Source organism: Rana temporaria, chromosome 7 (genome assembly GCF_905171775.1).
Source record: "Rana temporaria chromosome 7, aRanTem1.1, whole genome shotgun sequence".
Lineage (NCBI taxonomy): Eukaryota > Metazoa > Chordata > Amphibia > Anura > Ranidae > Rana > Rana temporaria.
Window position 1 is genome coordinate 61,240,248 of NC_053495.1, and position 25,301 is coordinate 61,265,548.

General features: G+C 43.0%; 1 protein-coding gene across 2 annotated transcripts; it reads right to left on the minus strand.

Moving 5' to 3' along the window:
• Positions 1–390: 390 nt before the first annotated feature.
• CBY1 (chibby family member 1, beta catenin antagonist) lies at positions 391–25,237 on the minus strand. Of its 2 annotated transcripts, none has more exons than XM_040359469.1 (5): positions 25,162–25,237; positions 11,992–12,131; positions 10,738–10,843; positions 9,606–9,718; positions 391–1,186 (listed from the first exon to the last, which is right to left on the minus strand). In XM_040359469.1, exons 2-5 carry the CDS (start codon positions 12,076–12,078, stop codon positions 1,106–1,108), a joined length of 387 nt encoding a protein of 128 aa, XP_040215403.1. In that variant the 5' UTR covers positions 12,079–12,131; positions 25,162–25,237; the 3' UTR covers positions 391–1,105. The 2 variants fall into 2 exon arrangements, with proteins under 2 accessions (XP_040215403.1, XP_040215404.1); XM_040359470.1 differs by lacking the exon at positions 25,162–25,237 and adding an exon at positions 20,942–21,062.
• Between the last annotated feature and the right edge of the window lie 64 nt (positions 25,238–25,301).

The following is a 25,301-nucleotide window of genomic DNA, read 5'->3' on the forward strand; positions in this document are numbered from 1 at the left end:
TGGAACACACAGTTCTTATATAAGGAGTCATCTGTACTTGGACCCATTGGGAAAGATTGCATCAAGAAGCATCCTGAAAGAACCCCTTACATGTCTGAAGGTCATTTTTGGCCGCATATTTCTGGTGAGCGGACTTTGATTGTCACTTCGGGTGAAGCACTTTATTATGCATGTTGCACTTTCTGAGAGCACAGTGTAGGAGTATAAATCTGGAACACAGAATTTTCATTTCCAGTTCTACATTTGCAATTATTTTGAACTCTTTTCATTTATCTATATATAAATAATTGGTGTTTATATAGACATTATTTTACACTTGCTGCGCCCTTTGTACCTTTCTTTCACAGTTTATTAGTTACCTATTTTTGGAGCTGCACTTGTATTTTTTAATTTTTATTTATCTTTGTTAGGGCCGTTTTCCATTTTTTTTTCTTATTCAATTGTCCATCTGAACAAGAGCAAAAAGGGTGTATTGTAGTGTCTTAATGTGTTAATATTGCACCACTTTTTTCCTGTCCATAATTGTCCCATGTCCTGCAATTATTACTATTGATGATTTCTCAGAGTATAAAAGTGTAAAATAGTTGACAAAATTAAAGTGTAAGTGTACCTTCATCAAAATTTTACAAAACGTGTAGTGCACTCTCTTCCTCTTTAGATGCAGCAGCTGAGCCGAGTTAGAGAAGGAGGGAATTTACACTTTGAACGGCCCAGAGTTTGAGTGGTCATCGTTTTTCAGCTGTATGTGGAATGGGAGCAGGTGAAGCATTTGAAAGATGAGCATTGGTATTTTATATTCAGGAAACATGGAATTACATAGGGGGTTGTTGGAAAACGTTGCTGAAAGTGAACTTACACTTGAATGAATTTGACACTTGCTAGAATTCTTACATGAAATATTTTCTTTAAAAAATAAAATAGTGTAAACTAGCATTTCCATATAAAGAAGTTCAATCTGTAGAAACTTTATATAATAATAATAAAAAAAGGAAGGGTATTTGAGACAAAAAGAAAATAGGTCCACTATGCCATATTTGCCGGCTACGCAGACATTCACTGATGGCAAATGCAGTTTGATCCTTTGGGCATCTTCTCTGCTTATTACTTATTTTCTTCGCCCACTCAGGCTTTTCAGTTCTTCTAGCTCTTTTTCCTTAAGGTGCGATTCTGCAGTGGTCTCGGAGAGCTGTTACAAAGAAGACAAGAAACACAACACACATAGATAATCTGTGAAATGTAGTGTTTTCTCAAATGAAGACATTGGGGGTTATTTACTAAAGGCAACTCTACTTTGCACTACAAGTGCAAAGTGCACCTGAAATTGCACTTGGAAGAGCAGTCACTGTAAATCTCAGGGGTAGTTTTGAAATGAGGGTAAGCTCTGCTGATTTTATTATCCAATCATGTGCAAGCTAAAATTCTGTTTTTTATTTTCCTCACATGTCCCCCTCAGATCTACAGCGACTGCACTTTCAGTGCAATTTCAAGTACAAAGTGGATTTGCCATTGTCACAAGGATAAGAACATTGGCATCTGTTGATCATTTCAAGGTCTGGTTAACTAATTGCAGTGAACGCTGAAATGTTTGTGCAGACATATTGTAAAAGAATTAGTAGAAATTACTAAATATCCTTAAAAAAAAAAAAAAATGAATCTCTAGCATCTTAGACAATCCGAGTTGCTTCTCCAGAACAAACACACTGATTGGGAAGTTAGCATGATGTAGGAACTTCTAATTCGCATACTTTTTTCAGGTGTCTGTATCAGAAATGATTAAAGTCTTTGTCAGAGGGAGAACATCACAGTTGTAGCCTCCACAGTTTTCCTATAAAGCTAGCTCCCAATTACCTGCCTTCTCAGGCTCTGTCTGAAAATAGTATCCCAAGTCTCTTGCCTTCTTTTTTTTGACCACCTCAGCTTAATTCCAATATACTAGAGACCGACTCATGATCCGAAGCTTCTTACGTCTCTATTTACGGTTTGCATCATGTGTGGTATATACTCTGTTCACTGCCTTTTTTTTATTTTTATTTTTTTTAAATATATTTATATAAATATATTTGGATAATTACACCCCCCCTCCCTCCCCTCATGGCTCCCAGGAGTCTCCTGCCCGTCCTATGAATAAACAGTACCATAAAGTAAGTATTGAATAAAGAGGTTGACCTCATTTATTCGGCCAAAGGAAAGGTAGAGATATGGAGAAGAGTAGGTCAAACATAGCTAGGAGAGATGCGGGGAGGGAGAGAAGTGCTATGTCTTACTAAACAGAAATGCAAGAGGGAGCAGAGAATGGCAACATCCCCGCGTAGTCATACCCTTACTCTCTCCGCGTAGCTCCATGTTTTTTTATATTCCTTCCATTTTCCCCATTTCTCCCTATGTTCGGTACACCTCTCCAGATATCCATCCCTTAGCTCCTCTAGTCTATATGTTTCCTCCACTGCATCTATCCAGCTCCAAATATGTGGGCTTTCCGTCTCCTGCCACTTTTTAGGGATAAGTCTCTTGGCAGCGTTTAAAAGGTGAGGGAGTAGGGACTGCTTGTATTTTTTTACGCCTTCTTGGCTGCAATGGAAGAGGACGGCCCATGGGTCTTTCTTGATCTCCTCTCCCGTAATAATCTTTATTTGGCTCAGTATTTTGTCCCAATACGTTTGAATTTTAGGGCAATGCCACCATATATGGGCCATCGTTCCTCTTTCTAGGCAACCCCTCCAGCAGTCTGCGGTATAACCTACTTTGAATTTATTTACCTTATCAGGGGTAATATACCAACCTGAAAGGCACTTATAATTTACTTCAGCTGTCCGTATATCTATCGCGGAAGTGTGAGTTAATTGAGTAATCCTTGAAACAGTATTTGCCCCCCTTATAACCCCCAACTCTCTTTCCCATTTGTCTATAAAAGGTGCTTCACCCCGAGATCCCAATTTAACCAGTAACCCGTACAATTTAGTAATGGTGCCCCTCGAATTTGTAGATTTACAAATTTTCTCCAGTGAGGTCAGCTCCGCCTCCGTCCGTAATGGACGGGGGAGGTGCCGCACAAAGTGAGTCAACTGGAGATAATGCCACCCATTCAGATTCCAACAATCCGTTTTGGCTTTCAAATCTCCATAAGTCATTATCTCTCCGTTTTTTATAATATCACCCAAGTGCACTGTGCTTCTCCTTATCCAATTCCCCCCTATTTTTTTTTCCCCGGGTGGGAAGTAGGGGTTTTCTTTTAGATTCATTAATGGGGAATTAAATTTCCCTTCTAATTGTGCCTGCGTCCTATCCCACATTCTTAAAGTGTCTCGTGTTATATCGTGTGTTTTGTGATCTAGTGCTCTGTATTGTGCAGGGATCCAAATAAGATTTTTCAGATTATTGTTTGTTAGCGCCTTCTCTATTTGTACCCACCTTTTGTCTATCCTATCCCTCGCCCACTCTACCGCCCGCGATAGGACCGCCGCCTTGTAGTAACTTTTAATGTCCGGGACTCCCAGGCCGCCAATTGGCTTACCCTGTTTTATTATGGAGAGGGATAGTCTGTGCTTTTTATTTTTCCACACATAATTTAGTAACAGGGTGTTGAGGATTCTCAAAAACTGCTGAGGAAGAGCAATTGGGAGTAATAAGAATTTATAGAGGATCTTGGGGACTACCACCATCTTTAACATATTTATGCGTCCAAACCAAGATATGGGTTTATTTATCGTTTTTTTTAATTCGTTCTTGATCTCATTTAATAAGGGGATATAGTTAATTTTGTACATCTTCTGTATTGTATTAGCAAGTTTTATTCCTAGGTACTTTAGTTCTTTGGTCCAAGGGTACGCGCATACTTCCTTAACCGAATTTATCTCTCTTTTATTTAAATTAATATTCAAGATCTCTGATTTGGTTACGTTAATTTTAAAGTTGGAGATAGCGCCGTATTGTTGCAATACTCTGGTGAGGTTGGGGATAGATTTAACTGGGTTGGTTACGTAAAATAGTATATCATCGGCAAAGGCCGATAGTTTATGTTCCTCCCCTTCCACTCTCACTCCGTTGATGTCCGAATCGTTGCGAATGGTGGCCAGCAACGGCTCTAAGGATAGAATAAAGAGGAGGGGGGATAATGGACATCCCTGCCTTGTCCCGTTTTTCATCACAAAAGATTCTGATAGAGAGCCATTAATTTTTATTTGTGCGGTAGGGTGGTGATATAATGTTTTTATCCAGCTGGACATCCTGCTTCCTATTCCCATCACGGTGAGGGTTTCCATCATGAGCCCCCAGTCTACCCTGTCAAATGCTTTTTCGGCATCGACTGACAGGAGTAGACCTGGGGGCTCATTCTGCCTTATGGTCTGGAGTAAAAGGATTGCCCTTAGGCTGTTGTCTTTGCCCTCTCTGTTGGGGACAAAGCCTACCTGGTCGGGGTGCACCAATAAGTGCATAACCCCTTTCAGGCGGTCCGCCAGAATTTTTGCAAAGAGTTTAATATCTGTATTTAACAGAGAAATAGGTCTGTATCCCGAACAGAGAGAGCTATCCTTGCCTTCCTTTAATATTATTGCGACCACTGCCGCTGTAGCTCCCCTGCTAGTTTCAAATTCCGACCCCAGTCCGTTAAAATATTTACACAGCCTCGGTATCAGAATGTTACTAAATCTCTTGTAATAAAAGGTGGAAAACCCGTCTGGCCCCGGACTCTTTCCACCCTTAGTGGAGTTTATGGCCCTTTTTATTTCTTCCTCAGTTATGGGGCGATCGATGGTAATGCTTTCCATCTCCTCTAATCTAGGAAGTCCTGCATTATCAAGGAACGCACGTGTCTCAGTCTCCCTTTCCCCTTCCTGCCGTCTTGGGTGTTTTATAGTGTATAAGTCCTCATAATATTTTTTAAAAGTATCCGCAATATCGCTAGTTGCATAAACTAATTCCCCATTTTTACCCTTGACTTTCTCGATATAATTCCTGGCTTTCTTTTTTTGGGCCATTTTAGCTAAAAGTTTACTTGGTTTGTTTCCCCATATATATCTCTCTTTGGATATACAGTTTAGTTTAAACCTTGCTTCTTGTTCCATGATCTCTTTAAGTAGATCTCTTTTTAAAATTAGTTTGTGGTAAGTCTCTTTAAGTCCCTGCGCTTTATGTTCGCGTTCTAAGGTCTCTATCTCTTTCCTCAGGGTAATAGTTTTTCTTTTTCTCTCGTTTTTTTTTTTTGCGTCCTCAGCGATTAAAATCCCTCTAATGTACGCTTTGTGCGTCTCCCAAAGGGTTGCGCTAGTAATACCCTCTGTATCATTCCTGAGGAAAAATTGTTTTAATTCTGCCTCCACCCTGCTTCCCCCTCCTTCCTCATGGATCAGGCTATCATCCAGGCGCCACATCGGCCGCTGGCTCCTTTGTCTAGCTAAAATAATTTTCATAGAGACCGGAGCATGGTCTGATACAGTCATAATTCCAATTTCCGTCTCCATGATTGAGTCAATCAGCCTGTGGTCCGCTAGGATGTAGTCGATTCTAGAGTACGTCCCGTGGGGGGGGGAGAAAAACGTGTAATTATGTTCTTTTGGATGGTTAATTCGCCAAACATCCACTAGTTGACATTCCTGAAGCTTATGTTTAATTCTCTGCAGATGCCCACTCTCTGTCTCCCTCCCACGGGACGTACTATCATCAGTTGGGTTCAAAACAAAATTTAAATCACCCATCAGGATTATAAAACCCTCGGCAAAATTATTCAGTTTTCCCAGGATTTTGTTTAAATATTGAGTTGGACGTACGTTTGGGGCATATATGTTAGCTAATGTGTACATAATATTATCGATTCTTAATTTAAGAAACAGGAATCTCCCTTCTGGATCCGACATCCTTGCCTCCAAGGTATACCCAAACCCTCTTATGAACCCAATCGCTACTCCCCTTGCGCGTTTCGAAATGGAGTCAGCGTAGAACCAAATAGGGTATGCCGGGGAGTAGAGCTTGATGTTTGTATCCAGAGTCAAGTGGGATTCCTGGATAAAGACTATATCCGCTCTAAGTTGTTCGATCTCTGCTAGGACCTTTAATCTTTTTCCTGCTGAGTTTAGTCCCTTTACATTATAGGATAGAAATTTTACCTCTGTCATTTCTAATAACTAAATCACCTCCTTTGACACAAAGGACTTTACAGGTAGATCCTGGGAGCCATGATCCCCTTCCCGCCCCCCTTTCCCTCCCTCCCCCCCTTCCCATGTCCCCCCCCCCCCCACCTAGGCCTATCCATCGCCTCTGAACCGTAGGGATCCTCGATCTCCCCTACCCGTCGGTTCTCATGGATGAGGTAGAGCCTCCAAACCATCCCGCCCTCCCATTTCCCCCCCCGAGGTATTCTTCTGGGGGTTGATCTTACATGGGTAGGGTACGGACCTGGCCCCCTTACTCCCCTTCTCAATCTCAGTCCCCCCCCTCCCTCCTTCCCCCCTTACCCCCCCTTCCCCCTTGATCATCCTAACTCAACCTTCGTTACACCGCTTGAGGAGGCGGTCTGTATCAAATGAACTATTCATCCCAACCTGGGATCTCCAACACCGGCATGTCCAGTTTGCGACAAAACCCTACCAAGTCCTCAGGAAATATCAACTTTGCAGAAATCCCTTCTTTACGGCCGATCAGACATGCTGGGAAACCCCATTGATACTTAATATTAAGCTGGCGCATCTGTTCCAGGAGAGGTTTGAGAGATCTTCTCCTGGCCAGAGTCTCCCAAGCCAAGTCCGTGAAGATCTGAATTTCAGTCCCGTCATAGCGTAAGGGGGCCTTTCTCCTGAGTTTTGTCCAGATCTCATCTTTGTCTTCGAAATGTCTGAACCTCACAATAATGTCCCTAGGCCATCTACCTTCTCCCTCTCTCATCTTTCCTACACGATGTACACGTTCTATTTTGAGGGAGCCCTCCGTGCCGTTATCGAGGAGGGGGAGGAATAGGTCGTTAAGAATTTTTCTCAGGTCTTCCCCTTTCTCCTCCTTAATAGATCGCACCCTTAAATTTTGTCTTCTGTTACGGTTCTCTTGGTCCTCTAGTCGGTATTGTAACCACCTCTGGTTTTGTTTCATCGTCTGATGTTGAATTTTTAGGTCCATTAATTCTAAATCCTGTTTTTCCATTTTTTTTTCCACTTCCTCCACCCGTTCCAACAAATGGAATAAATCCTTTCTTAATGCGCTAATTTCTTCTTTTATCGCTGTTTCCACTCTTCCTAACATCCCATCCAGTTCCCCCCTTGTGGGGATATGAGTGTCCAGTCTGGGGTCGTCCTTTTGACTAACCTCGTGTTCACTTTCTATTGAGGTGTCCGTGGTTGGGGTGACTGCCCCCCCTACACCCTTTTTAGTTGTACTAGTTTTTTCTGTTTTTTTTGACAGGCCTGGGCTCTTGGAACTCCCCTCAGATGTCATGTAGTGCCTAATCGTACTGGTGGGGGGATTATCTTTGGGGTTTTTAGGGGCGGCCCCCCTCGTAGACTTATTCATATTGTATTTCTTTGTCCCTCTGATACGTTTCCCCAGTTTGAACAGCAGGTGGTCGCCTCCCCGCCCCCCCTTTTTTTTTTTTTTTTTTTAGGCAATGGTTTTATATTAATTTGGGAAGGGAGGATAATACCTAGCAGCTTTAACCTCACCTTCTGGGGGTTACACTGACGCTTTAGAGGGCCACGGGGTCATCTCCCATTTCTCAAGCTATGGACAAGGAAGATCTTCCCACGCACATGCGTGCTTCAGTGGGGAAGATTTACCCCCCACTGAACCAATATCATAAACCAGACAATGCTCAGAACGTGGACACACAGTCAAATGGTGGGGGGTGGGGGGCAAACAACTGGAAAGATTAAATGAATAAGTAAATGAATGGCGCCAATATCTCCACCCGTGCTTCAGGTCCTACCTGTTGTGTTTTGACGGTATTTGGCACCAAGGGGGATATAATGTCTCTAGTCAGCCGGGGCCCTTACAGCCGCACCCCCTTGCTGATGTCCTCAATATTTATGGGGTATTTATTGATATACAAATTAACCGTCCGTGGATTTTTACTTCTTATGATGCATTCAGAGACAGACTGTGTAATGGTTATAAGTTGTATCTTAATGGGTGCTGGGCGGCTGAGCCTCACAAAGTGCCCAGAGCAGTATTATACAAGTTAGTTCAGACTAGTTCAAACTATTACCATAACCAATTGCTCTAGCTAAATTGCATGAATTGCATATAGGATGAGCCTTACATTGCAGTGGTATGCTTGATTATCTTACCTCCTCATCCTGCTGTCAGGGCACAATCCCAAGTTGATCACAGAGATTTACCTCCCTAGTCCCATGTCATTTTAATAGGAGAAGGATAAGCAAAGGGTTGATATTACCTGGGAGGTGAATTTTCTTCTTTTTTTTTTTTTTTTTCCTGTTACACAGCTGGATGTTAAAAGCAGCAAATATCACGGCAGGCAGAGGGTGTAACGGTCGGCTGCTTTGTGAATGGAGGCGCCCGTGCCTTCCTCTGCACTATACCGTGCCTACCTTCTCCTCGGGGGGGCTGTGGTTTAGGGGGAGGCTGGGTTCCTGGAGAGCGGCGTTCCTAGAGAGCGGCGTGGAGCAGCGTGTCGGGTGTCCGGCGAACTCAGCCCCTAACAGCTCCGCAGACTCCCGCTCTGCATCGTAGCTGCTGCTGCTGCCGAGACGCCGTCGGATCTCCCTCCTTCCGTCTTCTGCTCGCAGCTCAGGCCCGTAGCATGGGGAAGCCCTCCCTCAGACGTGCGTGCTTCACGTGCACCACGTCATCAGTGTCGATGCATCACCCTTACTGATGTGGGGAATCTACTGTGCGTCAGTGGCCAACACAGGTCAGTGTAGACACTCGTCTCTTGCCTTCTGAAGCATGATCATGCACGTTCAGTAGACTGGCTCACTACAATTTAATAGTTCACACTGGAACTTCTCTCACTGCCGCCTAAATAGGCAAAGCCAATTTCTACTGCCTCCTCTGCAGTAACAAGGTGCTGCAATCCTGGTTTTCCTTCAGAAACATGTATTTTCCAGGCATCCAATAATTAGCCACTCAATACGCACTATGCCAATAAGACTGCAAGGAGTGAACACAACAAGTTCCTGCCAAGCAGCAAAAATAAACGTATGCCTCGTACACACGACCAGTTTTCCGTCGGGAAAACTGCCGTGACAGCTTTTGCCTGGGAAAACCGTGTGTATGCTCCATGGCAGTTTTCCCGACAGGAAAACCGCCGGGAAAAATTAGAACATGTTCCCCGGCAGTTTTCCTATGGGAAACACTGCGGTGGAGTATACACACGGCCGTGTTTCCTGGCCAAAGCTCTCATGGAAGTTTTCCTACCATGAAAACTAGCCATGTGTAGGGGAAAAAAAGCTGCCAAGCCGGTTCTTGGCTTTACCCTCAGGTTTCCCGGCGGTAAAAAGTCAGCCGGGAAACCCGATCGTGTGTACGAGGCTTTAGGGTAAAAGGCGAGAAGGGCCATGGTTTGCACTTCATATCCTTGAAATTGTGGGTGAATTCATTGATCAGGTGTCTGATATGGTAAATGAACGAACATATGTAAAATATGTTTTTTTTTGGTCTCTTACCATGTCTAGCAAGATGTCTACTTTCAGGCGAAGTAAGTTATTTTCTTCCTCCAGCTGTAGATTTCTTTTTCGAAGACGTTGGAGGTCTTTCTGTGATCCAGTTCCACCTGATTCTGTAATAAGAATATATTAGAAGACTGAAAAGAAAACAAACAAAGCTAATCATCAGGGAAAAAGAAAATTTGAGTAAACGGCATGAGTAATACTACTTTGATACCGGCACTTTCACCCCCTTCATGCCCAGGCCGATTTTCAGCTTTGAGCACTTGAATGACAATTGTGCGGTCATGCAACACTGTACTCATAAAATTTATATCATTTTTTTTTAACAGATAGAGCTTTCTTGTGGTGGTATTTAATCACCACTGTTTTTTTTTTGTTTTGTTTTTGCTAAACAAAAAACGAAAAGAAAACAAAAAAAAAAGTGAAAATTTTCAAAGAAAAAAAACAAAAAACCCTTTTCAGTTTTCGTTACACAATTTTGCAAATAGGTAATTGTTCTTGTTCACTTATGTGCACTGATGAGGCGGTACCGACTCGCACTGATAATTAGTGCCCCTCCAAGACCATACCAGACGCTTCGGTCTGGTTGAGATATGTAGGGGAACCCCCACGCCCCAAAAAAATAAAATAAAAACAGTGTGGGGTCCCACCCAAAATCCGTACCAGGCCCTTATCCGAGCATAAAGCCCGGCAGGTCAGGAAAGCATGTGGGGGTGAGCGAGCGCCCCCCCTCCTTAACCATACCAGGCCAAATGCCCTCAACATGGGGGGGTGGGTGCTTTTGGGCAGGGGGACCCTTGGGGACAAGGACCTCTTCCCGACAACCCTGGCATGTGGGTTGTCGGGGTCTGTGGGCATGGGGCTTATCGGAATCTGGAAGTAGGCTATAAATAATTGAAAATAAATTTAGAAATTAGAAAGAAATATATGAGTTTACATTTTGACTATAGATACTCTTAATTCTATTTATATCACGGTTATGTTACTTATGTTACAACAAAGCCAAAATTCTACCTTTGTGTTGTGGTCCTTATGGAAAATATCTATCATACTATATTGTTCTGAAGAATCATAACAAACTCCAATCTGCAAATAAAGTTTTGAAAAAATATTGGCAAAAATCGCTTACCAGTTATCCACTGTCCATTTTCAAATTTTAAACTTTGGCCTGCAATGCTGATACTTGGAGAACCATAATCTAGACCCAATTCCACTTCTTTGGTTGTTCGATCCAGCTAGAAGACAAATAAAAAAAATAAAAAATAAAAATAAAAGTAGACCAGAAGACCAGAAATATACCTAAACTGCACAGCTGGTAATATTAGAGTCCAGTGACACTCACTTGTTTTAGTAGATTCCTGTATGAATGATTCATACCGGCAGTCTTGTTCTCTCCACAGCATTCTCTATGTTAAAGTGATATGGCCCCTTTCCTGGCCTACTAGGGTGCATACTCCGGATAAGGGTCTGGTATGGATTTGGGGAGGGGGGACTGTGCACCGTTTTTTTTTTTTTTTACTGTCTGCTCCTTTGTTTACATTCTGCAGAAGAATAGCCAAAGCCATACTTCAGGCATCAATGTAAATAAAAAGCATGAACCTCGTTGGACTTAACCCTTATAAGCCAGCACATTTTTAAAAGTGTTGCAATTCTTCTTTAGGCTGCATTCATACCTGAGTGGAACAATTTTCAGGCTTTTTACGGCTTCAGGTGTTTTTGTTTAACCAATAGAAAGCACTAGGGGTAGGAGAGGTGGAGGCAAGAAGGAGTGAAAAGCCGTATTAGCAGAAAATGAGAAACAAAATGCTTGTAAAATACTCATGTCGCACTTTTCAGGCATTCCTATTGACGTCTATGGGGGCCAACCAGTCTCCAGTCTGAAGCTCATGTACTTTTTGAGTGACATGCGTTTTGCTACAGGCGACAAAACGCTCAGATGTAAACAGGGGCCATTGAAATGAATGGGCGTTTTAGAGGTTTAAGCAGAAAATCGGTTAGGTGTGAATGGGGGTTTTAAAGGACCACTAGCATGAAAATATTTTATATAAATAACAGTATGTGGTCAATACATACAATGATAGAATTCAGTATATTAATTCTCTTTTTTTAATTTAAATGCCTTTATGTACTGTATACCTCTCTTCACATTTACATGCAGACTTTAAAGAGCGGTCATTTTAAAGCCACTTTGATCAAAAATTTAACCAGGGCTTTTTAAAGCTTGCTTTGATCTTCCAAAGCAATATTATTTACTAAAGTTCATGTATATAGTAAACTGAGTTAGTATTCTTTATTTATATATTAGTAGGTCATATATGCCTACAGAATAATGACTGATGTCAATACCACACAAACAGAAAAAAGCCTTTACTTAATAACGTACTGCGTGCAAGTTGGAAAGCGATGCAGATTTTCTAGGTGGTGTTTTCTTTGGACTAAAAGTGTTCCCGAAGAAAGGCATTTTGCCCATTAGCCTACTGGACTCCAGTGCTGATCTAGAAATCCCCTTTTAATGCAGTTTTCCTAAGTAAAAAATAAAAATACAAATACAAATTACAAAAACAATATTTATATTTTCCCACAGTCTAAATTCAGGTCAATTTCCCTTTTTAGCACCTTAATTGGGTATTTCAGACTATCAATATTAGCTTCAGAGTAAAAATATCTGATGGCTAACATGAGTTGTGTAATGGGATGTTGTAATGCACAACTATAACTGAAAACCAGCTACTCACTTTAAGTCTAGCTCCACGCAAAATTCTCCCCACCCAAAATCTCCCCTAACTCCACCATCCATGTCCCTCACTGGTGTCACCTAGGGCACTACAGTTCCTTGGCTGACCACTCTTCACAATGATCCAGGCAAAATGTAGGTATGGACTGCACTTTAGTGTTCAACCTTGATAGCAGAAGGGGTGTTTGTAGTATTAACAGATGGCGCCATATAGACCACAGTAGAAAGATAAAACATCACCAGCACTCAGTGCAAATAGTACACACTTTTATTGATGCAGTCACATATGTCATGTTCAGCCATGTTTCAGGTTCACACAGGGTCTCCACCTCAAGGTGACAAAGTAACTATTTGCACCAGAGTACCAGTGATGTTTCATCATTTTACTGTCATAACACTGATGCAGTCTGATTCCTAAAGCCCTGTACACACAGCCGGGAATTCCGTCAGGGAAAAAAACATCGGTTTTCCTGACGGGATTCCTGGCAAGCTTGCCGTGCATACCGAAGGCCATTCAAAAGAACAGCCATTCTTTTGAATGGTAAGAATGCGGTGACGTCATTGACTACGACGAGCCGGCGCTCATCACATTCGATGCCGTCATCTTGCTACACCCTACACTACCCTTGTATGCTACCGCACATGCGTCAAAGTTTAATCGAGCATGCACAGGTTTACCTGGGGACAGGTAAGCATACTGACAAACGGTTTTCTCAGCAGGAAACACTCTGCTGAGAAAAAAATGGGGGCAGGTTCTCTATTATTCTCGTCTGGATTCCCGGCAGTTTTCTCGGCAAGAAAGCATACACATGCACGGTTTTCATGGCAAAAAGCTCTCCCAGCAGCTTTCTTGCCAAGAAAACCGGTCGTGTGTACAAGGCTTAAGACACCCAGACACTGACAACCAAAGGACTCCAGTGATCTGCAGGGTGGAAGATAGAAGTCTCTGGAACTGACACCCGACAAGGGATTTAGGTATGTAAGAAAAAAGGTTTATTTCTATAGTTTTAATTCCTTTTGTTTTTCTTTTTTTAAACTAATTCCAACAATTAGTTGGAGAGGGGGTGCAAAGGGTGAGGGGGCGTTATCACCATAATTTAGTCTATCTCCTGCCAAAGATTTTTAAATAATTCGGCAAACTTTCTAGCCCCACTTCAGACCTTTCTAAGAAAGCAAAAAAAAAAAAAAAAAACATAAACTGTAATTGTTTGAAACAAATATCACATATAATACTGTATAGTTTTTTTTTATAAATTCTTTATTTTATCTTAGTTTTCCTTTTTTTTTTCAAATTAAATGGTACATACTGTATTGATACATTTCCAAACAAATAAACAGATAATCCATTTCTAAATTCCATACATTGATACACATAATATAACCAACCTCTTCACTGCTTCGGAATTTCTAAGTTTTAATGTACACTTAACCATCTCCTATACAAAAGTAATCCCTCCCTTCCCCCCTCCCATCCCCCCCTCTCGAGGAGGATAGTAAAAAAAAAAAAAAAAAAAAAACCCCTTCCCTGGGCCACTCCCGCGTCCACGTCCCCCTCCCCCCATACTTCTCATAATTCCCCTTCTCTGTAATTTACATATGGACTCCATATCTGTCTATATTTTTCCTCTTGCTCTCTAATGCCCATGGTGAGCTTTTCCATTTGTTGAATTTCCGAGATTCTATTTAACCATTGCTGTTTATTTGGTGTGGTAGTACTTTTCCACAAGATTGGAATGCAGGCCCTTGCTGCAACCAGTAGATGTCTTATCAGGGAGCCTTTGAACCTGGCCATGGAGACTGGTATGTCCAACAGTAAATAAGTGGCCGGGCTACTACCCAGATCCACCTCCAGGATATCTCTCACAGTGTCCATGACCATTTTCCAAAAATCCACTATCTTCTCACAGGACCAGAAAAGATGTAACATGGTACCTTTTTCCTTACCGCAGCGCCAACATCTGTCTGAGACTTCCGGAAATATCCGGTTCAGGACTACAGGGGTTTTATACCACCTAGTTAAAATTTTGTAGCCCCCTTCCTGGTATCTGGTAGCTAGGGAGGCTTTATGTGTAAAATTAAATATTTTTGTTATCTGCTTTTCCGAAAAAAACACCTCTAACTCCTTTTCCCAGGCTCGTATAAACGTCAGTTCCCGCGGCGTTGTTTCCTCCACCCAGAGGCCATACATCAGCGAGAGACCGTGTCTCAACTCCACTCCCTTAAGGCACAGTTCCTCATATCCTGAGAGGTCTCTTATTGGTCTCCCTTTTGGGTTCAAAGCTCTAGTGGCCATTTTTAATTGATTTTGTCTCATTTGGTCAAGTTCCTCTCTTATTACCTCATCTCTTTCCTCGCTTCTGATCCTTGGGTTTTCTCCCTCAAAATGTATTACCCTGCTCCATCCTGCTCTTTTTACCCTCTTAAAATGTGGGTCTGATATCCCAATTTGGAATTTCGGATTAACAATAACCGGAGTGAGTGGACTTGGGGCAATCGAAAGTTTTGTTTTCCTGAATAGTTTTTTCACCACGCTCAGGGTTGCCCCTATGGTTGGATGTTTCTTAACTACCCCTGGTATATCCACTTCTTGTATCCATGCCAATCCCTCTAAGGGGATATCTGTACTTTTCTGCTCTATAAGTAACCAAGGCTTATGCTTCTCCTGCGTGCACCATTCCGCCACTCTTGACATGTGTGTTGCTATATAGTAACCTACTGGGTCTGGGAACCCCACTCCCCCTTTCTCCTTGGGTAAAGTTAGTATTTCCCTCCGAATTCTCGCCGCTTTCCCCGACCAGATGAACTTCGCAAACTTGGATTTCATATCCCTTAGATAACTCGGCGGGATTTTTACCGGTAAGGTTTGAAATAAATAGAGCAATCTTGGTAACACGTTCATTTTTAAGATGCTGATTCTCCCAAACCATGAGTACGTCTCTTTTTCCCATCTAATAAAGTCAGATTTCATTCGCCTTATCAACGGAGTAAAGTTCAATTCGAGGATTCTATTTAAATTTTTGGGGATTTTTGTCCCTAAGTAGAGTATGTGAGAGTCCGTCCAATTAAAGGAAAAATTTGCTGTCAAGAGGTCCTTGATTTGTTTGTTTATTTCTAGCCCCATTGCCTCTGACTTGTTATAGTTTACCTTAAAGTTAGATAGGTCACCATATGCCCTTATCTCTCTCATCAAGGGGGGAAGTGATAGTTCGGGAGCCGCTATTGAGAACAACAGATCGTCCGCAAAAGCAGCTACTTTATGTTCCGTTCCTTTAATCTGAAATCCTCTTATATCTGCGTTCGATCTAATTGTCCTCAGTAGCGGCTCCAATGTCAAAACGAAAATAATCGGGGAGAGTGGGCATCCTTGCCTTGTCCCATTCCCAATTGGAAATGGGTCCGATAGTACCTCATTCACCTTCACCCTTGCCGACGGACATGAGTAAAGGCTAGCAATCCACTTCTGCATGCCCGCACCCAGTCCTATATGTTCTAATGTAGCTTTCAAAAAGCCCCAGTCCACCCTATCGAAGGCTTTTTCCGCGTCAGTAGAGATAAGTGCTAGTGGTTTATGGTGGGTTTGGGCCAGATAAATGGTATTTAACACCCTTTGTGTGTTTTCCCTACCTTCCCTTCCCGGTACAAAGCCTACTTGGTCTGGGTGTATAAGTGTAGGGATATTAGGAACCAGTTTGTTTGCAATTATCTTTGAAAATATTTTTAAGTCTATGTTTAGCAACGATATAGGTCGATAACTCGCGCAGACTGTGGGATCTTTCCCTTCCTTGGGGATAACGGCAATATGGGCTCCTAATGTTTCTCTTCTCATCTGATGGCCTTCTTTCAGTGAATTAAAGGCCTCTAGAAATTTTGGTATTAATTTGTCTTGAAAAGTTTTATAATATGTTAACGTGTAGCCATCTGGCCCTGGTGATTTGCCTGGTTTCATCTCGCTTATTACCTCTTGACATTCCTTCACTGTGATCGGACACTCCATACTTTCTATTATTTCCTTTGATATTTTAGGCATTTCTGACTTTATTAGATAATCTTTTATTCTCTCTTCTCTAGTCTGTCTTTTCTGTACATCGAGTTGATTATCTATTTGATATAGACCATTATAGTATTCTTTGAAAGCCTTTGCTATTAAATGTGAGGGGCTTACTAACTTATCACCTTGTATTTTTATTTTCTCTATGTGTTTCCTTGATCTCGATTCCCTAAGTGCATTAGCAAGCATCTTGCTGGGTTTGTTGCCAAATTCGTAGTAAGTTCTTCTGCATCTGTTCAATTGTGCCTTAGCCCTATCCATCAATAGTAAATTTAATTTTTCTCGCAACGCTACCAATTTCTCCTCATTGCTTGAATTTTGCACTCTCTTGTGTTCGTTTTCTGTTGTTTTAATCTCTCTCAATAAAGTGTCCACCTTAGCCCCTAGTTTTCTCTTCCTGTGGGCCCCCATAGATATTAATATTCCCCTCAGATAGCACTTGTGCGCCTCCCACCTGCAGAGTGGGGAAGTCTCATCCGCACTGTTCCTTTCAAAAAATGTGTCTATTTCCTGCCCTATCAGCTCTTCATATTCTGGATCTTTAATTAAGGTTTCATTAACCCTCCAGTTCCATTCCCTGAATCCTGATACTCCCCAGTCAATAGTACAGTTAATTGGGGCATGGTCTGAGATTGTAATAGATCCGATTGAAGTATCCCTTAAATTCGTCAATACCGCTCGGTCTAGGAAAATATAATCAATTCGAGTATAAGTTTTGTGTTTATTGGAATAGAAGCTATAGTCTCTATCTTGGGGGTGTTGAATCCTCCAACTGTCTACTAGTTGCATATCGTACAGTATGTTTCTTGCTTGTCTCAGTTTAGATTTAGATATGCCATAGGATCCCTTGGAGGAGTCTATACTTGGATCTAATAACATGTTCATATCTCCTCCTAGAATTAAGACCCCCTCTTTGTTTTCATTTATTAATTCTGCAAATTTACTCAGAGCTGCCACCGGGTTTTCATTGGGGAGATAGATGTTTACAAGTGTCACCTTCTGGTCATCAATTGTCCCTTTTATCAGTATAAACCTGCCTTCTTCATCCGTGACCACTGTCGATTCTTTCCAACTTAAATTTTTTGCTAAAAGAATAGCTACCCCATTTGCTTTTGAGGATTGGGATGCCCCCATATACATCACTGGGAATTTCTGATTCCTCCATTTTGGAATCTTATCCTGTCTAAAATGGGTTTCCTGCAAAAACACGATTTGAGTTTTTAATCTCCCTAATTCTATCATCACTTTAGTTCTTTTCTCGGGGATGTTTAGGCCTTTGACATTGTATGATGTTATGTTTAATCTATGCATTTCCGAGGTCCCTCCTATTCCCTTTGTATTACTTCGCTATCCCCTTCTCTAGGTTCCTCTAACCTTCACTCTCAAAATAGTGAATTTGCTGGACAAGGGAGGTGACCTGCGGGAGCGACCCAGGGAGAGGCCCAAAAAAAAAACAAAAAAAAAAAAACAAATCCCTACTCCCCCCCTATGACTCGAACTCAAGACTCCGTCCAACTGTCCGAGTACAAACAAAAAAAAAAAAAAAAAAAACGGGGGTGATCCAACCGACCCCCCCCGCCCAATGCGTCTCCGACTTCCCTCCTATACGGAGGAGAGACGCTTTGGGGAAAGTGTGAAAGCACAGCGGAGAGTCTCCCGCGATTCTTATTTCCCGTGCCCCTTTTCTTTATTTTACAGGTCCGTTAGCCCCCACCTCCTCCTCTGCCCTTGTTACCTCTCACTCCAAGGCCTTGGAGCACCGGGCTGGTGAATCATATTATACACTTTACGCATATTTCCCCCCTTATGCTGGGCATTTCCCCTGAGTGATCTCTTATTCCCTTTTTTTCCCTTCCTTTCCCCTTGCCCCCCTTCCTTCCCCCATTTTTCTCCTTTCTTTTCCCTTCTTCCCCTTTTTCCTTCCCCTCTCTTCTCCTCCTCTCTCTTCCCTTCCCCTCCTGCAGGTGTTTTCAATATTGACTTATATACATATATGCTCACCCGGACTAAACACATGCAGTGAGATGATAATAATAAAAAAAAAAAGGGGAAAAAACACAACACAAAAAATACAAATTCATAAATTAACATCTATGGAGTGAGCTGTATTAAACTTCACCCATTTAAGCGTTGCTAATTCTGTGTCTCCTGTACGCTTAACTCTTACGTATACTACCCCTCTTCCCCCCAATTCATTTATTCACTCTTCCCTTTCATCTCTCCCCATTCCCTTCTTCTTCCTTCACCCCCTCTCGTCTCTTATCTACTTCCCATAGGTCCCCCTCCAATTGGGGGTGGCCCCCTCCATCCCTCCCAACCCCCCTTACTTCTCATTACCCTCCTCCCACCCCTAACCTATTTCCCACCCCCCCCACCCTCCGTCAACGCCCAAAAAAAAAAAAAAAAAAAAAAAAAAACCTCCCATCCCCGTCTTCATACACCCCCCCCCCCAAAAAGGGGAAGAAAAAAATAATTAATACTATATTAAACCACGCGACAAAACTATTACATCACCTCTACAATGTAACCTCTAGAGTCCCCCCTCCCCCCTAAAAAAAAAAAAAAAAGCAACCCCCACGTGTTATCTTCTTGTGTTCGTACTTGTGTTGGTGGCTCCCAATCCCCCCTCCCCTCCCCCCCCAAAAAAAAAAAAAAAAAAAAGAGAAGGGTCAAAAAAAAACCTTCACAACGTGATAATTCCTACGTGATCATCCCAATTGTGTCTTTATCCTGTGCCCCCCCCCCCTACCCCCCTACCCAACTCCCACCCCTTGGACTTGGGGACCTCCCCGAAGAGATAGAGAAACAGGGCCAGTACTATTTATATCTGTGGGGGTTCTGTATTTCCTAACAGGCAATTATAGGGATCAATAAAGGACAAAGAAAGGACTAGGAAGTAGCATGACTCCCTCAAAAGGGAGTAGCCCCAAGTACCAGAAAAAAAAAAAAAAAAAGGGGCAACCACCGTGGGACATATTACTGACAATTAGCATATGGAAAACCTCCATATCCCTATACCGCTTATATACATAGTATACTTAGTACATGGTAGATGGTCCATAATTAATTCACCGATTTGTTACTATTTGTTGTTAGGGTCTAGTATCTAGTTCGTCATTCGCCCAACCTTAAGTCCCTTTAATGAACGAGAGTCAAGGCATAGAACCCTAAAAAAAAAAAAAAAAAAAGGAGTCCAGGCGAATTCCTTCCTTTAACGCTCCCCTTATTAATTTCATCCTTTTGACGCAGGGAGAAGAATTGTGCCCCAAAAACACAAAAAATAAAAAATACCACTCTAGGGAGAGGGGACGAGGGAAAAAAAAAAAAAAAAAAAAGAGAAGTTTCTTTTCCTTTTTTTTTCCTAGATGTATCTTTTCCTCTGTGAGATCCTCATAAATCCTGCTTGTCATCCCCAAAATGCCCATATGCGTTAAAAAGCCCTTGATGCCCCTGGCGTCCACAAGCTCACATTCTTCAAAAGTCTCCGGGCAGTGCCAGCCAGTTAGGCACCTCTATTGGGCCCACCCCCAAAAATTGAAAAAGTTTAGGGAGCTGGGATGGTTCACTCAGGTAATAGCTTGTTGCTTCTTTCTTGATTATTAGCGCTAAGGGGAATCCCCAACGATAAGTGGCGCCATTTGCTCTAATATAGTCTAATAGAGGTTTTAGTAGTCTTCTTCTACTCTTGGTTTGGGGACAGAGGTCCGAGAATATGTGAATCTCCCCCTCTTCAAATATCCCGACTGTACCTTCCTTCCACGCTACCCTGAGGATTTCCTCTTTTGTCCTGTAGAAGTGGACCCTACAGAGCACATCTCGGGGGGTCGCCTGGTCTTGGTACCTCCCTGTAGGGACTCTATGAACACGATCTAGTTCCAGTAATGTTTCTGGGGGTTTCTTCAAGATTTTATTCAGAATGGAGGTTACCACTTCTCTCAGCTCCAGCCCTGCCAGTTTGTCTGGTATTCCCTTTATGCGCAAGTTATTCCTCCTGCTCCTATTGTCCGTTTCTTCAGCTTGTAGCTGTAGCCTAATTAGTTGATAATGTTGGGATTGCACTCTTCCCTCCAGATTACTCAGCCTAACCTCCATCGAGTCTTGTTGCTCCTCACATCTCTCGACCTTTTGCCCCATCTCTGTTACACTTGTGCGCACTTTATCAATCTCCCCCTTCATTGCAGCAGTTAGATTGGCTACCATTTGTTCGATATCTTCCTTAGTGGGGAGAGCCTGGATTAGCCTACTAATTTGCCTATTATCTGGGGGGGGGTCCATCTCCTCCTTCCCTGTATGTTGGCGAGGCTGTAATAGGGGTACAGAGCCCCCGATTCCCCCAGCATCTGAACATAGATTGGCTCGGGTTACATCCTTGAGACCCTGTTCCATATTGTACGGTGTTGCCCTTGTTAATGGGTCTAGTGCTCTCACTGAGTGATGGGGCAGTGCTATTGCCGGGAGCGTGGGTAACTGCGCTTTCGTGTCGATATAAGGTGATTCTACTGGTGTTGAGTCTGGCTGAATGTCTGCCTGGGATGCCACAATGTCTCTCACCTGTCTTCCTGTAGAATCCGACACCAGCGCTCCCCCCTCCGGCCTCTCCTTTGATGCTGCTCCCTGTAGGACCTCTGATGTGACGGGGCTTTCCACAGCAACGGCAGCTGGCTCTGGCACTGACAGGACGGCTGCTGCTGCAGATACGAAACTCTCTGTCAGTGAGCTCCGTCTGCTTACCCCGTGATCCTCACGCTCCAATTGGGTATCTCCCCTCGCTGTCATGTACCGCGTGATGTACGAGTGTCCTCGCTGAGCAGGGGATCCCCGGCTGAACTTCCCTCCGCTTCGGCCACGTTGCGACATCGGCAGTGTAATATGCGCGGCTTGTACTCTCCCCTATAGCGCGGGCAGGGGATGGTGGGGGTATCGACCGCTGTGGCTGCTCTCCTGGCTAGGTGCACGGGGAACCGCTGGACTCTCCTAGCACGAGAGCTAGCCCGCCATGCCTCCGACTCCTCCCCCGGAAACGGAAGTCTGCTGTAAGCCTTTTGATACTGTATAGTTTTCAGTAAAAGAGAAGAAAAAAAAAAAACCCACACACACACAATTTATAAAAATGAAATGCCCAAATGTAGAGGGACAGCTAAAACTATAAGTACATTTACACACTACTGCTTCAAATATAGAATAAAGGTCATCTGTTTTATCCCATTAATCCATGGCCAAGATTCAAAGTGGATTACAGGATTTACAGGATTCTTCTAGTGCAAAAAACCTGGAAACAGGAAAACACCCAATAGAAATATCCAGGAATATCCAATATTGCCAGATCCATAGACATGCAGAATCGTTCTCTTTATTGTTCATGATGATTGTAGCAGAGCTCCTAGTTAGATAACACAATTTTTGGTGTCAAGAAACCTGTAGAGGTGTTACTTCCTTGATTTACATGGTTACTATTGTAAACTGTTGTTAAATTGCTGGGGTAGAGATGTTAAAGCTGAATTCAAGTCATATTTGTGTTCATTGAAAGTCAGCAGCTACAAAAATTGTAGCTGCTGACTTTTAATAAACACACACTCTGTTCAAGATCCAGCGATGTGGCTGCCAGAACTCTCGATTCTCTCCCTCTCCTCTCCCCAGCTTCAGCATTAAAAGTGTGGGCACCCAGCTTGCAGCTTCACAGCCAGGTGTATACTGCGTATGCGCGAGTCGTGTCACACCTCCTCAATGGTCGGGCAATCTTTATGGGACCTGTGACGTGTCCCAAAAGACTGCAGGGAGTGAGGGGGAGAACCTCTGCTCAGATCGCCTAGGTGGTAGGTACCCGTCCCTGTCCCACCCCAAAAGGGGAGGGGTGTGGAGGCAAAAGCCATTTTGTGAAGCAAGTGTAAACTAGCCCTTAGTGATAATGGTAAAAATAGGAAAAATAGAGAGGGTGAATTTCCCCAAGGGCTAGTTTACACTTTTACACTTCAAAACAAGGCTTCTGACACGCTTTGTTAAAGCTCTCTGAATGTTAGTCAAAGCTCCTTTCACTAAATAAAATAGTTAGCTTACAGGTCTGTTTACACCTTGCTTTTGCTTGGTGCTTTGATGAGGCTTTGAGCAAGCTTTGCCATAGACTTCTATGGAGGCTTTGAGGACGCTTTGAAGCACCACTAAAGCTACATGGGGTATCATTTTTTAATCAACGCAAAAGCAAGGTGTAAACAGGACGGTAAGGCCACTTTCACATGGAGGCACTTTACAGGCATTTTAAAGAGGATGTAAACCCTGATGGGTTTTACTTCCTCTTTATTTCCCTGCAAAGGTAAAGCATAATGGGCTATTATGCATCGCACAGTAGCCCATTATGTGTCACTTACCTGAAACCGAAGTCTGCAATGTCACCGCTGTCCCCACTAGCAGCAGGGGTCCATCTTCACCCCTCTTCCTTCCGGGGCCACTAACTCCGGCTCTGTGACTGGCCAGAGTCGCATGATGTCACTCCCATGCATGCGCGAAGGAGCCGCCATTCACAGCATGATCGCCGTTTTTAAAGTGCGCGTCTATTGTAAATATAGTGGCTCTATTGTAAATATCTCCTAAACCATGGATGTTTAGGAGATATTTCCAGCAGCTACAGGTAAGCCTTAACCACTTCCCTACCGCGTCATTGTGAAATGAAGGCGGCAGGAACCCCTCCTCGATTCGGGTGGACGTCATGTGACGTCCTGGGCTTTGTGGGGGGATATCTGAATGATGCCTGCAGCTAGAGGCATCATTCAGTTATCCTTCTCTTCTGCCGGCGATTCTGCACAACGTAAGAACGATCATAGCGGCGATTCCGCCGCTAGATCGTTCTTACAGGCGGCAGGAGGGGACATCCCCCCCTCGCGCCGCCATCCGGTGCTTCTCCGGGCTCTCCCGTGCCATTGGGGGCCCGGAGAACGAATCGTCCGGCGCTTGCAGGAAGCATAGAGATGACTGGTGACCAGATGGTCACCAGTCATCTCTATGACCGTCGGAGGACCCGGGCGCGATGTGATGACGTCACGCCCGGGTCCCCGTAAGTAAACAAAGCCGCGGCTGCTAAACAACAGCAAGCATGAGATCGGTGAATTTTTTTTCACCGATCTCATGGTTTCCAGCCTGGAGGAGAGATGTGCGGTCTTATTGACCCCGCATCTCTCCATAAAGAGGACCTGTCACACACATTCCTATTACAAGGGATGTTTACATTGCTTGTAATAGGAATAAAAGTGATAATAAAAAAAAAAAAAAAAAGAGAAATAAAAAATATTTTTTTTAACGCCCCTGTCCCCGGTAGCTCGCGCGCAGAAGCGAACGCACACGCAAGTCCAGCCGACATATGTAAACGCTGTTTAAACCACATATGTGAGGTATCGCCGCGTGCGTTAGCGTGCCAGCAACAATTCTAGCACTAGATCTCCTCTGTAAATCTAAACTGGTAACCTGTAAAAAAATTCAAAGCGTTGCCTATGGAGATTTTTAAGTACCGAAGTTTGGCACCATTCCATGAGTGTGCGCAATTTTAAAGCGTGACATGTTAGGTATCTATTTACTCGGTGTAACATCATATTTCATATTTTACAAAAAAATTGGGCTAACTTTACTGTTTTGTTATTTTTTTAATTCATGAAACAATTTTTTTCCAAAAAAAAGGCCTTTGAAAAATTATTGCGCAAATAGCGTGCAAGATAAAACGTTTCAATGACCGTCGTTTTATTCCCTAGGGTGTCTGATAAAAAAACATATATAATATTTGGGGGTTCTGCGTAATTTTCTAGCAAAAAAATTATGATTTGTACATGTAGGAGAGAAGTGCCAGAATAGGCCTGGTATGGATGTGTGTATAACAGCCCTGTATGGAAGAGGTTAATCTAGGCTTACCTGTAGGTACAAGGTTTACAATCACTTAGGGCCTGTAAAGTGTCTCTCCTGTCACTCCTGTGTGAAAGCCTGAGTGCTTTCACACTGGGGCGGTGCGCTTGCGGGACGTTAGTTTTTTTTCCTGCAATCAGCATCTTTGGGGCGGTTTAGGAGCGGTGTATACACTGCTACTAAAATGCCCTGCCCATTGAAATCAATGGGTAGCGCTGTCAAAGCACCCGCAAAGCGCTTCTGCAGAGGTGCTTTGCAGGCGCATATAATGCCTTGGGGGGGGGGGGTTAAATCACACCTCTAAAACTAGCAGCACTTTACCGCTACCGCCCCCACCGCCTCAGTGCCCTAAGCTGACCATTTTTTTTAGTGACAGGAGCTTTGACTGGCGTTTAGAGAGCTTTAACAAAGTGTGTCGGAAGCAAGTGTAAACTAGCCATTAATGTGTGTTGAAGCCGAAGCAAGTGGCTGACAAGAACTCTGATCCCTCTCCTCACTATACAAAACTAAACACAAGTTTTGCCTTAAGTTATACTTTAAGATAGATATATATATATATATATATATATATAGATATATATATATATATATATATATATATATATATATATATATATATATATATATATATATATATATATATATATATATATATTGGAAGTTGACCACCAGTAATCTAGACTCACTGGACACAACACTAGCAATCTTTATCAAGCAATAACATCATTAGGAACACGTTACATACAATCAGCTGCACACAGAGCTCACATAGAAGAACTCCATGCAGTTCCGATGACAAGCATCAAAGGGAAGCTAAAAAAACAAAGATGCCCTTAAAGAAAAAGTCCATTCAGAAAACAAAACAAAGCTCTCATCGCTCATAAAGTTACCTCACTGCTCTCTCCACTCCAACCGTCCAGTCTGCTCAGATCACTAACTGCCTCTCATACTGCGCATGTGCAAGGCACAGTCACAACCACATACCGAGGACGGGGTGGAAATAAGCACGCATCCGCTTCACTGGCTCACT

Excerpts from the sequence above, each read along its gene's own strand:
- CBY1 (XM_040359469.1), bottom strand. The coding sequence starts at position 12,078 with ATGGGCAAAATGCCTTTCTTCGGGAACACTTTTAGTCCAAAGAAAACA. Across the intron at positions 10,844-11,991 it reads CGCTTTCCAACTTGCACGCA|CTGGATCGAACAACCAAAGA; the intron begins GTACGTTATTAA and ends TTTGTCTTCTAG. Across the intron at positions 9,719-10,737 it reads AAATGGACAGTGGATAACTG|AATCAGGTGGAACTGGATCA; the intron begins GTAAGCGATTTT and ends TTCTTATTACAG.